General features: G+C 45.9%; 1 protein-coding gene across 9 annotated transcripts in view; it reads left to right on the top strand.

Moving 5' to 3' along the window:
* usp45 (ubiquitin specific peptidase 45) overlaps nt 1-13,978 on the top strand; it is a 203,442-nt gene that overhangs the window by 164,449 nt on the left and 25,015 nt on the right. For 8 of the 9 annotated variants that reach the window (XM_041187566.1, XM_041187569.1, XM_041187564.1 and 5 more), the window contains 4 exons: nt 7,254-7,335; nt 7,690-7,781; nt 8,761-8,817; nt 13,158-13,328. In XM_041187566.1, the coding sequence (XP_041043500.1) occupies nt 7,254-7,335; nt 7,690-7,781; nt 8,761-8,817; nt 13,158-13,328 (402 nt within the window). The remainder of the gene's footprint in view (nt 1-7,253; nt 7,336-7,689; nt 7,782-8,760; nt 8,818-13,157; nt 13,329-13,978) is intronic. The other variant, XM_041187570.1, reaches the window with a different exon arrangement.

Here is a 13,978-nt window from a genome sequence, read left to right as displayed (position 1 = left end):
CACATTGTCCAGTATTATAGTTTCACCAGGTTGACACCTCATTTTTAGGTATGACTGGTGCTGCTCTTGGCATGCCCTCCTGCACTCTTCATTAACTAGGGTTGATCCCCTGGCTTGATGGTAATGGTAGAGAGGGGCATGCCGAGCCACAAGGTTAGAGATTGCGTTCACGTATAATTCTTCTGTTGCTGATGGTCCACAGTGTCTCATGGATGCCGAATCTTGGGTTGCTAGATTTGTTCGAAATCTATCCCATTTAGCACGGTGGAGGGTATCCTCAATGTGAAGGCGACAACGACCGTGCAGTGGTCCTGCTGGTACTCCTACTGGTACTGTCAAGGACCGATGCATCTGCGGTAGGCTGGTTGGTGAAGATGAGGTCAAGTATGTTTTTCCCTCTTGCCGTCTCGCAGCCATGTCCTTTAGGACTCAGCCAGCTCAGTCAGTAGTGGTACTACCAATCCATCCTTGGTGATGGACATTGAAGTCCCTCACCCAGAGTACATTCTGTGGCCTTGCCACCCTTAATGCTTCCTCCAAGAGGTGTTTAACATGGAGGCGCACTGATTGGTCAACTGAGGGAGGGCGGTACATGGTAATCAGTAGGAGGTTTCCTTGCCCAGTAGGAGGTTACTTGATGCCATGAGACTTCATGGGGCCTGGAGTTAATGTTGAGGACTCCCATGGCAACTCCTTCCCAACCGTATACTACTGTGCCGCCATCTCTGCTGGGTCTGTCCTGCCGGTGAGACAGGACAACCCCGGGATGGTGATGATGGCGTCTGGGACATTATCTGTAAGATATGATTCCGTGTGGATGACTATGTCAGGCTGTTGCTTGACTAGTCTGTGAGACAGCTCTCTCAATTTTGGGCACTAGCCCCCAGATGTTAGTAACGAGGACTTTTGTAGGGTCGACAGGGCTGAGTTTGCCATTGTCGTTTCCATTGCCTAGATCGATGCCGGGTTCATCCCTTTTTTGAGACTTTGTAGTGGTTTTACACAACTGAGGGCGGTTTTATACAACTGAGGGCATTTAAGAGTCAAGCACATTGCTGTGGGTCTGGAGTCACATGTAGGCCAGGCCAGGTAAGGACGGCAGATTTCCTTCCCTAAAGTGATACTAGTGAACCGTTTGGGTTTTTACAACAATCGGCATTGGTTTTCAGATCTTTATTGAATTCAAATTTTACCATCTGCCATGGTGGGATTCAAACCCAGGTCCCCAGACTATTACCTTGGGTCTCTGGATTACCAGTCCAGCGACACTACCACTACGCCATCACCTGACCCAATTTGAACCAATTGTTCAAACAAGGAGCTTCTGTTCCATGGAAAACTCTGTCACTTGGAAATTTTAAGCTTATAGATTTCTGCTTTTACTAAAGCTCCCCTAATTAACAACATTGTATACTGGCAAATGTGAAAACAAAACTTAAAACAAGCTTGAGTTTATTTTGGTCAAGTTTTATCCATAACTGAAACCACATACTGAATATGATATTCACACCTGAGAAAAAAAGGTAAAAACGCATCAACAAAGTCTGTGTATAACCTCGCCAATATTTACACTAGTGGTATTCAGTTGAAAGGGGGAATGTCATTTTCATGTAATCTGAGATCAAAGTTGCGAATGATGCTTCCACCTACAAAATTACAGTGAGAAACATGTGATGAATAAATTCCATGAACATTTTGGTTGCTGCCTCGGACCACAATCCTTAATTTTTATCTCCTTTCTTTAATCTCTTACATGCTTTGTTTCTCTCTTCTTCCCTTCTCCTCGCTGTTACATAACTTTTCATTTTGCCGTTAATCGCCACCCCAATCCATCAATACTTCTGTGCTTTCCTTCTCTATCCCCCCTTGAACAAGACAACTGGCACCCTCTCTGCCTTTCTCAGCATTCTCCAAAAGTCCTTCATAACTCCTGGAAAGCAGTAACCCCCCCAACTCTCTTGCTGATCTTGTCTCTAAGTATACTCTTTGGGAGCTAACCTCCCACCTCCATCCACCTGCATTCCATCATCAACAATTTGCATTTATATAGCACCTTTCAGTAATAGACATCCTAAAGCACTTCACATAAGCGTAAAAAAATAACATTAAGCTGAGGAAGGAGTGATTGGAAGGGTTGGTCAAAAGCGTAGTCAGAAGTTCGTTTTAACAATGATCTCAAAAGAAAGATGGAGAGGTTTAAGGGAGGAATTCCAAAGCATGGGACCTAACAGATGGGCACTGGTGAGGTGAAAAGAAAGGGGTACCCAGGAGGATAGTCAGAATAACTGAAAATATAGGAGTGAGGAATTCTAAGGCTGGTGAAGGTTAGAGAATTTCGGAGGTGGGGAGGGTGAGAATTTTACAGTTGAGGCATTGAGAAACAAGGAGTCAATATAAGGCAACCAAGGCAGGGGTGAGAGATGAGTGATATTTGCTGTGTAATATATAGGATATGGAGAGCAGAGTTTTGGATGAGATGTAGCTATTAGAGGCTAGAAGGTGGAAGGCTAGCAAGCAGAACATTAGAGCAATCAAGTCTGGACAGATACAAGGGTTTTAGTGAGGTAAAAGTTGAGGTAAGCAATGTTACAAAGTTGTTGAACAAGTAAGAGATGGACAGTTACTCTGAGGATGGTGGACCTGGCAAATGTTATAACATCATAGGGCGAGGCACTATCTGGTGTTAGGTGTCAGTTGCGGTTGGTAGCAGTTTTGCCTCCGGCTCAGAAGGCTGTGGGTACAAGTCCCAATCCAGGACTTAAGCACCAAAATCAAGGCAGTACTGAGAGTCGTGTGCTGCCAGAGATGCCATCTTTCAGATGAGATGATGATGACCCTCTCAGGTAGACGTAGAAGATTCTATGGTGCTATTTTGAAGGATAGCAGGGAAGTTAGCCCTGGTGCCCTTGTCAACATTTATCCCTCAATCAACATCGCAATAAAACAGATTATGTGGCCATGATCATATTGCTGTTTGTAGAAGCTTTCTGCGCACAAATTAGCTGCCACATTTCCTACATTACAACAGTGACCACATTTATTTCCATGGCTGTAAAGTACTTTGTGATGTCTGGTGGCCATGAAAGGTATTATGTAAATGTAATCTTTCTTTCCGTTTCTTTACTGGTGGTGGGTGCAATGAAAAGCTAGTAGACTTACAAGCCTAGGAAATTTGTAGTTGTGGCAAATTCTGTAGTCAGGAATAAAAGGCCTTTTTTGTAGTCTTTACCAGAAGTCCAAATAGAATGTTGATTCAAAGTAGCAAAGTGAAGGACATCATAGAACAGGTGGAAAAATGGAATACCAACTAAAAGTCATATTCCATGTTGGAACCAATTAAATAGAAGTATGCTTGACATTTTGCAGAGGGTGCTTGAGGAGGGAGGGCAAAAGATTAAAAAACAAGACTTCAGGAGTAAAAACAAAAAACTGCGGATGCTGGAAATCCAAAACAAAAACAGAATTACCTGGAAAAACTCAGTAGGTCTGGCAGCTTCGGCGGAGAAGAAAAGAGTTGACGTTTCGAGTCCTCATGACCCTTCAACAGAACTGAAGGAGACTTCAGGAGTGGTTACTTTTGGACCTTTCATTGACATGAAACATCTCTCCACAACATATTCTGGGTTAAATCAGATTTCTAGTATCTGCAGTATTTTTCTTTTGTAGTAAAAACTAGCATTTTTGTATGCCCCAATTCACTTCATATAGATGTAATTTAAAAAGCGCTGAATCCCACAGGAGGAGATATTAGGTTGAGTGAATAGAAGCTTAGTCAAAGAGGTGGGAATTAAGGACGTTCTTAACATCATAGAGGGGGGTTTGGCCCAAATTTTCAGGGTATAAAACTTAACAAAGAGATCAGTGATGGAAATCTTCAAATATGAGATGGATGGAGTATAGAATACATTCCTGTAAGGTAAAACAAAGAGGTGCATCAAAGAATTTCAATGGATCAGTTGAGAAACGAAAACCAAATTGAAACTTAGAAAGAGGCATATTATAAGATTAGGCGAACAATAGTAAGAGCAACCAGTCTGGAGCTCTTACCTGTAGGTAACCTGATGGAGGTGTTTATGACTGTGGAAGGCTCTGATGGATACACATAGGTAAAATGCTTCTACTTGTAGGGGAGTCCAAAAATAAGGTCCATAAATATAAGATAGTAACTGATGAATCCAATAGGGGATTTGATGAGAAACGCCTTTACCCAGTTAGTGTTTAGACTGTAGAACGTCGAAATGTAGAACTTGCCATAAAGAATGGTTGAGGTTTTCCTTTATTCATTTGTGGGATATGGGCATCACTGGCTGGGCCAGCATTTAATGCTCATTCCCAATTGCCCTTGAGAAGGGGGTAGTGAGCTGCCACCTTAAACCGCTGCAGCCCTTGTGCTGTAGGTACGGTGCTGTTAGGGAGGGAGTTCCAAGGTTTTGATCCAGCGACTGTGAATGAACAGCAATATGTTTCCAAGTCAGGACGGTGAGTGGCTTGGAGGGGAACTTCCTGGTGGTGGTGTTCACTTGTGACTGCTGCCCTTGTCCTTCTAGATGGTAGTGATTGTGGGTTTGGAAGGTTCTGTCTAAGCAGGCTTGTTGAGTTCCTGCAATGCATCTTGTAGATGGTACGCATTGCTACCACTGTGTGTCGGTGGTGGAGAGTGAATGTTAGTGGATGGGATGCCAATCAAGCAGGCTGCTTTGTCCTGGATGGTGTTGAGCTTCTTGGGTGTTATTGGAGCTGCACTCATCCACAAGTGGGGAGTATTCCATCACACTCCTGACTTGTGCCTTGTAGATGGTGGACATGCTTTGGGGAGGCATGAGGTGAGTTATTCGCCTCAGGATTCCTAGCCTCTGACCTGCTGTTGTAGGCACCGTATTTATATGGCTAGTCCAGTTCAGTTTCTGGACAATGGTAACCCCCAGGATGTTGATAGTGGAGGATTCAGCAATGGTAATGCCATTGAATGTCATGGGGCAATGGTTAGATTCCCTCTTGTTGGAGGTGGTCGTTGCCTGGCACTTCTGTGGTGTGAATGTCACTTGCCACTTGTCAGCCCAAGCCTGGGTTTTGCCTATATTGAATGGCGTTTAAGGATAGATAGATAGGGAGAAAGAAATAAAAGATTGCGCAAAAACGGTTAAGTAAATTGAGCTGGGAGCTTCCTTGTGTGGACCATAAAGGACCAGTTGGGTTAAATGGTAAGTTTCTGTACTATAAATTTTACACAATAATCTTGAGGATTAAATCTGGCACAGACACAGTGGACCGAATGGCCACCTCCTATGCTGTACTATTCCTTAATTCCAATATAGAAACCATAAATGAGGAGATGAAAGGGAGATTAGAAGATTAAAGGACATTAACTGTCCAGTGTTTACAGATACAGACTGACCTGTAAAATATTTGCATTTTCTGTTTTTATTTCCTATTTCCAGCAGTCACAATTTTTTCTTCTTATTTATACTTTGCAAACCTATCTATTTTATATGTCTTAAAGCCAACTAAAGCACCATTGATCTTCTATGTTTAGACTACAGCTGTGAAATGAAAAAGTACATTACAAAAGATGTCTCAAAAATGCAAGTTATTGGAGCGTTCTAACTGATAGTGGAATCCAGCTAAATTTGATTGTAAGAAAACTATGCATTGCATCTCAGTCAGATCCTATTTACTTACACAAAAATGCAGTCACACCTTTCTCGCCTGACATTTCTATTTGGACAGGGTGAGAAAAGTGCTGTGCAGCTGTCCAGGAATCTTCTCAATTGAGTGCAGGAGAGTTGGACAAAAGGAAGACACTTTATTTTACTGTACTAGCCGTAAAGCAGGTACATTTAAAGGTCCAGCCACATTGAGAAGCTGGCGATAGGATAAGTAGGCAGGAGGGGAGGTCAAGGGGTGGGGTGGGAGGGTGGTGGAAGTTGGTCAGGGGGTGGCTGGGTGGTCGTGGGCAGTGGGGTGGTCCAGTGATTCTGGGAGGTGCGGGGATTGGTCAGTGAGGGTAGTCAAGTTGGTTGTGGGGGGGGGATAGTCAGGAGCATGGAGTTAATCAGGGTATGGGGGGTGGTCAGGGAACCCCGTGAGGGTCGGGAGGGTAAGCTGGGGGTGAGGGGTAGTTGGCTGTCCGGTGGGGAGCTTGGGTGGGTCAATAATATAGTTTCCCAGGAGTTAGAAATGGTTTTAATTCTAACTTTTCCTGGGAAATTATTCCTGTAAGATCAGAAATCTGCAATTTAAATCGGAGTATCAGATGGTTCCCAGTGCAGGGTAATTGCCCAACAGAAGTTTGAACTTCCTGGGCAATTGTCATGCAATCATTACATGGGGACTTCCATGAGAGGAGACACCCCAGTGTGCTTCTTCGGGTACAGCACCCCGGAGATCGGAAGATCTGGAGTTATGGGCTTGTGTGTTTTGTACTATAAAGCTTGCCCTATTCTGGTAGTTTTTGTTTTCATAGTTTATATATCCTTATGCTTTACATTTGAATATCTGAGATGACATGATGGCTACATACCGGGCTGGATTTTCCAATGCCAATAGCAGCAAATATTGAGACATTAGTTGCCATTGCATATTGGGACCCTTCAGAGGTCCTAACTCATGCTCATGTGCGACAATTGCCCAGGGAGTTAAAACTTTTGAAAGGCAGATTTGCGCTGCCTGGGCCCCTCCGAAAATATCTCTGACACTAACCTTGGTGTCAGAGGCGTGGGCCTGCTACACAATACTTACCTAGATATGTTAGTGATTAACAGCGGAGCCCACATGCACATGAACCGACTGGCCACCCCCTCAGCCCGTTGCCCATCTTCTCGCTGCCCATTCCTCTACTTATACTCATCCCCTCTTACTACCCATACCCCCATGACTGTCTATCCCCCCTAATCCCATTCCTATACCCCTCACTCACTCCCTTCACACCCACCAAAATCCTTTAGACCGTTGAAAACTTATGTGAACATGGGAGCTGGCACCGTCAAAAGTCAGTGCAGTCTTCCCTGCTATTCGTCTTTGTCGTTGCTCTCCCTGGATGGCTACTGCAGCAGGGGCAGGAAGACCAGGCTGCAAGGATGGTAAAAGGTAAGGCCATAATAATCTTTACAGGCAGTGACGTGACTCCAGCATCACTGCTGACCAGAATATCTGGGCTTTTGATTTATCAAATGTTCAGAGCAATGCTAATAATTTGTTATCTGTGAAATGTAAGTTCTATACTCATGGATGCTATATCTTATTTTATGGTGCAGCGAATACAGAGTGCTATCTTGAAAGCCTTCAACAGCCCAACGGTCAAAACTGCTGATGAGGAGACAAAACGAAAAGTAAAAGGTAGAGATTTATATATGGCTGAAGGGCGCCATCTAGTGCATTTATATTAGTTTAAGTTTGGCAAGTCACACCTTTCATCTGTAACCATTTCATGCCTGTAACATTGAGTAGGGTTAGTTATATTTTTGAAAAATCACAATTATCAACCATTACACATTTCAACAAATAATGTAAATTCATAATTTTGTTTAAATCTACAAGGTTGCTTTTGAGGATGTAGCATCTAGAAATTATGGTGCAGTGAACCAAATGCATGCTTTGGAGTCCTCACAATAAAGAAATATATTTATAGGAGAAGCTGTGAGTTTGAGAGTTAAATGTGCAAATATTTGACTGTTAAATATGATGTTACAGTATATGGCAGAGAAGGTGTGAAGATGAATTTTATCGACCAGATTTTTGTTGGAGAGCTGATAAATACTATCATGTGTGAAGAGTGCTCACACGTAAGTATTTATTTAGTTGCATGACTTTTATTTGTAAAGGAATATTACTGCATTTCAACTTTCTTCCCATCTAATCATGATCAAAAATAGAATACAGCCAAATGTATGATATGCAAAATACAAAACTGCTCAATCATTTTAGAGCCTTTGTACGTTACTACATGAATTGTATGGTGATTTTGGTCTCTTGTGAAGAAGTAGGTGCTTACATATCCTTTTGTCAACCATCTAAACATCTTCTGGATATACATTTTTTTAGAACGGTTTGTAGAAAAACTTTATTACTAACTGGAATGGGAAATGCCAAGTGGCAGCTGGCACCCAGACCCAGAACAGTTGCAGCAACAACTGCAACTTGCATTTATATAGCACCTTTACAATAGTAAAATTTACAGGGAATTGCTTGCAATAATCTAAGCCAAATAATCTCATGACACAGAAGTGACATCAGAATAAGATTAAAAAATATGGAAATGAGGAAGAGCACAACCTGCTTGTAACTCGCCAAAGTGGGATAAAATCTATTTTTAATTTACAGTTTCATTCATAATCTGTAGAATGCTGCTTTTAACACTTTTTCATTTTAAAATGTTGCACAACAAATCCTTTCACAAAGCAAGAAATCCTTGAAGTTTTAGATCATGGGACTCTGGTTAAGGTTTGTAAATTTTCAAATTTGATGTATCTTGGAGTGGAAGGAAATATAATGTCAGAAAACATTGTACACTAATTTCTTGAAAATGTGCAGAAAATAAGCAATATCTAATTGTAAATTAATCTAGAATAAACAATCTCAGTTTTTGGTGTTAATTTGAACTAAAATCTTTTTACAAGGACATTTGCTTCATCCGTTTAAATTTGACACTTTTATTACATCAGATTATTTTAATGTTTAGCTGGTGGAAGGAATTTCTGAATTATGAATTTAGATTTTCATTATCAGCAATTGTATATGATCTTTAAAATGATCTTATTTCAGATTTCAACTCTTAAAGAGCCATTTATTGACCTTTCACTTCCTATTATTGAAGAAAGGGTAAGAAAAAATTTTGTTTTTATGTGCAAAATAATTGTAGAATTTATCATCCGTAGGCATCTTTTTTTCCTCTTTATGTGCATAGTTTGTAATAGAAACAGTGGAATACATGGTTTATTCCACAGGCAGCCATCTAATATTCTAGGTTTGCTAATGGTCTAACCCAGGCTTGTCCAATGTATGGCCTGCAGGCCAAATGTGGCCCCAGAACTAGTTCTTAAAATGCCAGTCAAACAGGTAAGTCAAATGTGATAGAGAAACAATCTGTGATTGGAGGAGCAGCGAATGCCAGCGGTGGTGAGTTTGGGGCCTGAGGAGCGTGGCCCATGGAGTGGATGTTTCAAGGACTGTGGACAAGAGAGCAGGTGTGCCAAGGAGTGTGGACAAAGGAGTGGATGTTTCGAAGACTGTGGACAAGGGAACAGAGGCATTCAGGAATATGGACAAGAGAGTGGATGTACCAGAGAGCATGGATAAGGGAGGGGAGGTACTGAGGAGTGGGGTCCAGGCATCCGCCAGAACGGGGCTCAGGTGTCTGCCAGAGCGGGGCCCAAGCAGTGGATATGCCGGAGAGCGGGGCTCAGGCGTCAAGAGCAGGGCTTGGGTGGTGCGGCGACCAGAGAGGGGCCCAGGCCAGCTGAAATGGAATACGAGGCAGCAGGAGCAGTGCCCAGTGGCATTTGAGAAAGTGAGTCCCTGGAGACTGTGAAAGAGGGAGTGTGAGGTAGCAGGCTAAGAGGGTGTACAAGGTAGCAGGCAGGGAGGGAGTGCGAGGTAACAGGCTGAGAGGGAGTGGGAGGTAGCAGGTTGAGAGGGAGTGCGAGATAGCAGGGGGATTGAGAGGGAGTGCGAGGTAGCAGGCCGGGAGGGAGTGCGAGGTAGCAGGCCGGGAGGGAGTGCGAGGTAGCAGGCCGGGAGGGAGTGCGAGGTAACAGGCCGGGAGGGAGTGCGAGGTAACAGGCCGGGAGGGAGTGCGAGGTAACAGGCCGAGAGGGAGTGCGAGGTAGCAGGTTGAGAGGGAGTGCGAGGTAGCGGGAGATTGAGAGGGAGTGCGAGATAGCAGGGGGATTGAGAGGGAGTGCGAGGTAGCAGGCTGAGAGGGAGTGCGAGGTAGCACGCTGAGAGGGAGTGCGAGGTAGCAGGCTGAGAGGGAGTGCGAGGTAGCAGGCTGAGAGGGAGTGCGAGGTAGCAGGCTGAGAGGGAGTGCGAGGTAGCAGGCTGAGAGGGAGTGCGAGGTAGCAGGCTGAGAGGGAGTGCGAGGTAGCAGGCTGAGAGGGAGTGCGAGGTAGCAGGCTGAGAGGGAGTGCGAGGTAGCGGGGGATTGAGAGGGAGTGCGAGGTAGCAGGGGGATTGAGAGGGAGTGCGAGGTAGCAGGCTGAGAGGGAGTGCGAGGTAGCGGGGGATTGAGAGGGAGTGCGAGGTAGCAGGAAGATTGAGAGGGAGTGCGAGGTAGCAGGGGGATTGAGAGGGTTTGCGAGGTAGCAGGGGGATTTGAGAGGGTTTGCGAGGTAGCAGGGGGATTGAGAGGGAGTGCAAGGTAGCAGGGGGATTGAGAGGGAGTGCGAGGTAGCAGGGGGATTGAGAGGGAGTGCGAGGTAGCAGGGGGATTGAGAGGGAGTGCGAGGTAGCAGGGGGATTGAGAGGGAGTGCGAGGTAGCAGGGGGATTGAGAGGGAGTGCGAGGTAGCAGGGGGATTGAGAGGGAGTGCGAGGTAGCAGGGGGATTGAGAGGGAGTGCGAGGTAGCAGGGGGATTGAGAGGGAGTGCGAGGTAGCAGGGGGATTGAGAGGGAGTGAGAGGTAGCAGGGGGATTGAGAGGGAGTGCGAGGTAGCAGGGGGATTGAGAGGGAGTGCGAGGTAGCAGGGGGATTGAGAGGGAGTGCGAGGTAGCAGGGGGATTGAGAGGGAGTGCGAGGTAGCAGGGGGATTGAGAGGGAGTGCGAGGTAGCAGGGGGATTGAGAGGCAGTGCGAGGTAGCAGGGGGATTGAGAGGGAGTGCGAGGTAGCAGGGGGATTGAGAGGGAGTGCGAGGTAGCAGGGGGATTGAGAGGGAGTGCGAGGTAGCAGGGGGATTGAGAGGGAGTGCGAGGTAGCAGGGGGATTGAGAGGGAGTGCGAGGTAGCAGGGGGATTGAAAGGGAGTGCGAGGTAGCAGGGGGATTGAGAGGGAGTGCGAGGTAGCAGGGGGATTGAGAGGGAGTGCGAGGTAGCAGGGGGATTGAGAGGGAGTGCGAGGTAGCAGGGGGATTGAGAGGGAGTGCGAGGTAGCAGGGGGATTGAGAGGGAGTGCGAGGTAGCAGGGGGATTGAGAGGGAGTGCGAGGTAGCAGGGGGATTGAGAGGGAGTGCGAGGTAGCAGGGGGATTGAGAGGGAGTGCGAGGTAGCAGGGGGATTGAGAGGGAGTGCGAGGTAGCAGGGGGATTGAGAGGGAGTGCGAGGTAGCAGGGGGATTGAGAGGGAGTGCGAGGTAGCAGGGGGATTGAGAGGGAGTGCGAGGTAGCAGGGGGATTGAGAGGGAGTGCGAGGTAGCAGGGGGATTGAGAGGGAGTGCGAGGTAGCAGGGGGATTGAGAGGGAGTGCGAGGTAGCAGGGGGATTGAGAGGGAGTGCGAGGTAGCAGGGGGATTGAGAGGGAGTGCGAGGTAGCAGGGGGATTGAGAGGGAGTGCGAGGTAGCAGGGGGATTGAGAGGGAGTGCGAGGTAGCAGGGGGATTGAGAGGGAGTGCGAGGTAGCAGGGGGATTGAGAGGGAGTGCGAGGTAGCAGGGGGATTGAGACGGAGTGCGAGGTAGCAGGGGGATTGAGAGGGAGTGCGAGGTAGCAGGGGGATTTGAAAGGGAATGCAAAGTAGCAGGGGGATTGAGAGGGAGTGAGAGGTAGCGGGCTGAGAGGGAGTGCAAGGTAGCAGGCTGAGAGGGTGTGCAAGGTAGCAGGGGGATTGAGAGGGAGTGCGAGGTAGCAGGGGGATTGAGAGGGAGTGCGAGGTAGCAGGGGGATTGAGAGGGAGTGCGAGGTAGCAGGGGGATTGAGAGGGAGTGCGAGGTAGCAGGGGGATTGAGAGGGAGTGCGAGGTAGCAGGGGGATTGAGAGGGAGTGTGAGGTAGCAGGGGGATTGAGAGGGAGTGCGAGGTAGCAGGGGGATTTGAAAGGGAATGCAAAGTAGCAGGGGGATTGAGAGGGAGTGAGAGGTAGCGGGCTGAGAGGGAGTGCGAGGTAGCAGGCTGAGAGGGTGTGCAAGGTAGCAGGGGGATTGAGAGGGAGTTGGAGGTAGCAGGGGGATTGAGAGGGAGTTGGAGGTAGCAGGGGGATTGAGAGGGAGTGTGAGGTAGCAGGGGGATTGAGAGGGAGTGCGAGGGAGGGTGCTTGAGAGAGATTAAGAGGGGAGAGGAGTGTGAGAGCGAGAGTACAAGGGAGGAGAGAGGGGCAGAATGTTTGTGTGTGATGGGCGACAGCGTGTGAGGGGAGTGTGTCCCCATCAGTCTGTCTCACTCCCAGTTATCAGGGTTCTCATTCGCCCTCACCCCCACACTCCATCATACACTCTCATCCACTCTCTCTCAGTGGGTGAGGGTGAGTGAGCACCTTGAGACTGACGGTGAGCCATGCCAGACGCACACTCACGCTCACCCTGCTGTTACTCTTTTTTTTGCTCAGCAAGTTGTTTCTTTTCATATTTCAGTTTTATTTTGAAATTCATGTTTAATGTTGTGCCAAACAACATGTTTATCCTTCCAAAATTTGCTGAAAAGCCCCTTCAGTGAGACAAATTTTGAAATGTGGCCCCCCCCATGCTAAAAGGTTGGACAAGCCTGGTCTAGCCGGTTGTAGGCATAACAGAACAGTTTTGGAGACTTATGTCGGTTGGCCAAACCACTTAGCCTGCCAGTGGTCAGGAAGCACAACCTCCATGGTAAACATAATTTTGGATCATTGGGTAATTGTGCGTCCAAAGCCACATGTGGAAGCCACCCTCTTTCCAATCTGAGTCAGAGGTGGTGACACCATCTCACTTACTGCATGACTGCTATTGTCCGAGTTTAGCAGCTTTGTCAGTGGGTTTTCCTCACTTGTAGAATGAACTAGGTACACCACGGTTTTCCATTGTAAATGGCGTATTGACCTAAAAAGTATATGTTTACATTTCTCCAGCATAACTCTTGGTGCTGAATTTAGTGTTTACCTGTATTTGATATTCTGGCTACTGCAATTTGAATGTCAGTATGTGGCAGATTCTAAACTGATCTTTAAGCTCACTCAATTCATATGCATTTTTGAAATAGTTTCTTTATTGCTTTCACAGTGCAAGCAATGTTTTATAAATGCTTTTCTTTTATAACTGGTAAGGCAGCCAAACCAGTGCCATCAGGGAAAATAAGTAAAAATCAGAAAGCAAAAGATACAGAAAATGAGGAAAATATCTTGGCTTCAAGTAAACAGGACACTCCTGTTACATCTATTACCTCAATCAATCATAAACCAAAGAGTTCTAAGAAACCAACTTCAACAAAGTACATGGTAAGGGTATGCAATTTTTTTCATTGTTGAGAGAATACCTTGTAACTATACTTAACAAGATCATAGTATTGCCAGTCTGTTAAATAATTGAAGTCTTCAATATTTGCATCTCCGAGCTCCTTAATTTGAGCTGTTAACAGATTAGTGCCCCCAGTACGGAGTTCCATTGGGCATGAGTACATTTTAGGAATTCAGGCACAGAGATGAGCAGCCCACAAAATTTGCTAGTATTAAAATGAATGCACAGGAAATTCTGCGAGATGTACTTACTTCTACACTTCAATTACTGATATATGCCTTGCTATGTGATTCTCCATGTCAGGTAGGCACATTCATAATGCCTTTAGAATCTTAGAATCTGTTAGTTTGAGGTTATCTGTGATGCAGGCCATAGGTCAAATTCTTTTGATTAGGCTTGTGAAGCTTCTGTCTGTTCCATTCTGTGTATGTGCAAAGTTGACTTTCAACTGATTGTATTTCTCAGTTTGCTATTCTCAATAAACAGTGAGCCTTTTTTTTTTGATCAAACCTTCAGGCCCAAGAGCTTTAACATATTGCCACTTCAAAGTTTTCACGTTTCAAGTAGAGCAAAGATTGTTATGTTGCAGTGAGTGGGAAGGTGTTGTGATTTTGGCATGGAGCGTTTTGTG

Source organism: Carcharodon carcharias, chromosome 5 (genome assembly GCF_017639515.1).
Source record: "Carcharodon carcharias isolate sCarCar2 chromosome 5, sCarCar2.pri, whole genome shotgun sequence".
NCBI lineage: Eukaryota > Metazoa > Chordata > Chondrichthyes > Lamniformes > Lamnidae > Carcharodon > Carcharodon carcharias.
Note: the sequence above shows the minus strand (reverse complement) of the source record. Positions and strands in the feature narration are given on the sequence as shown.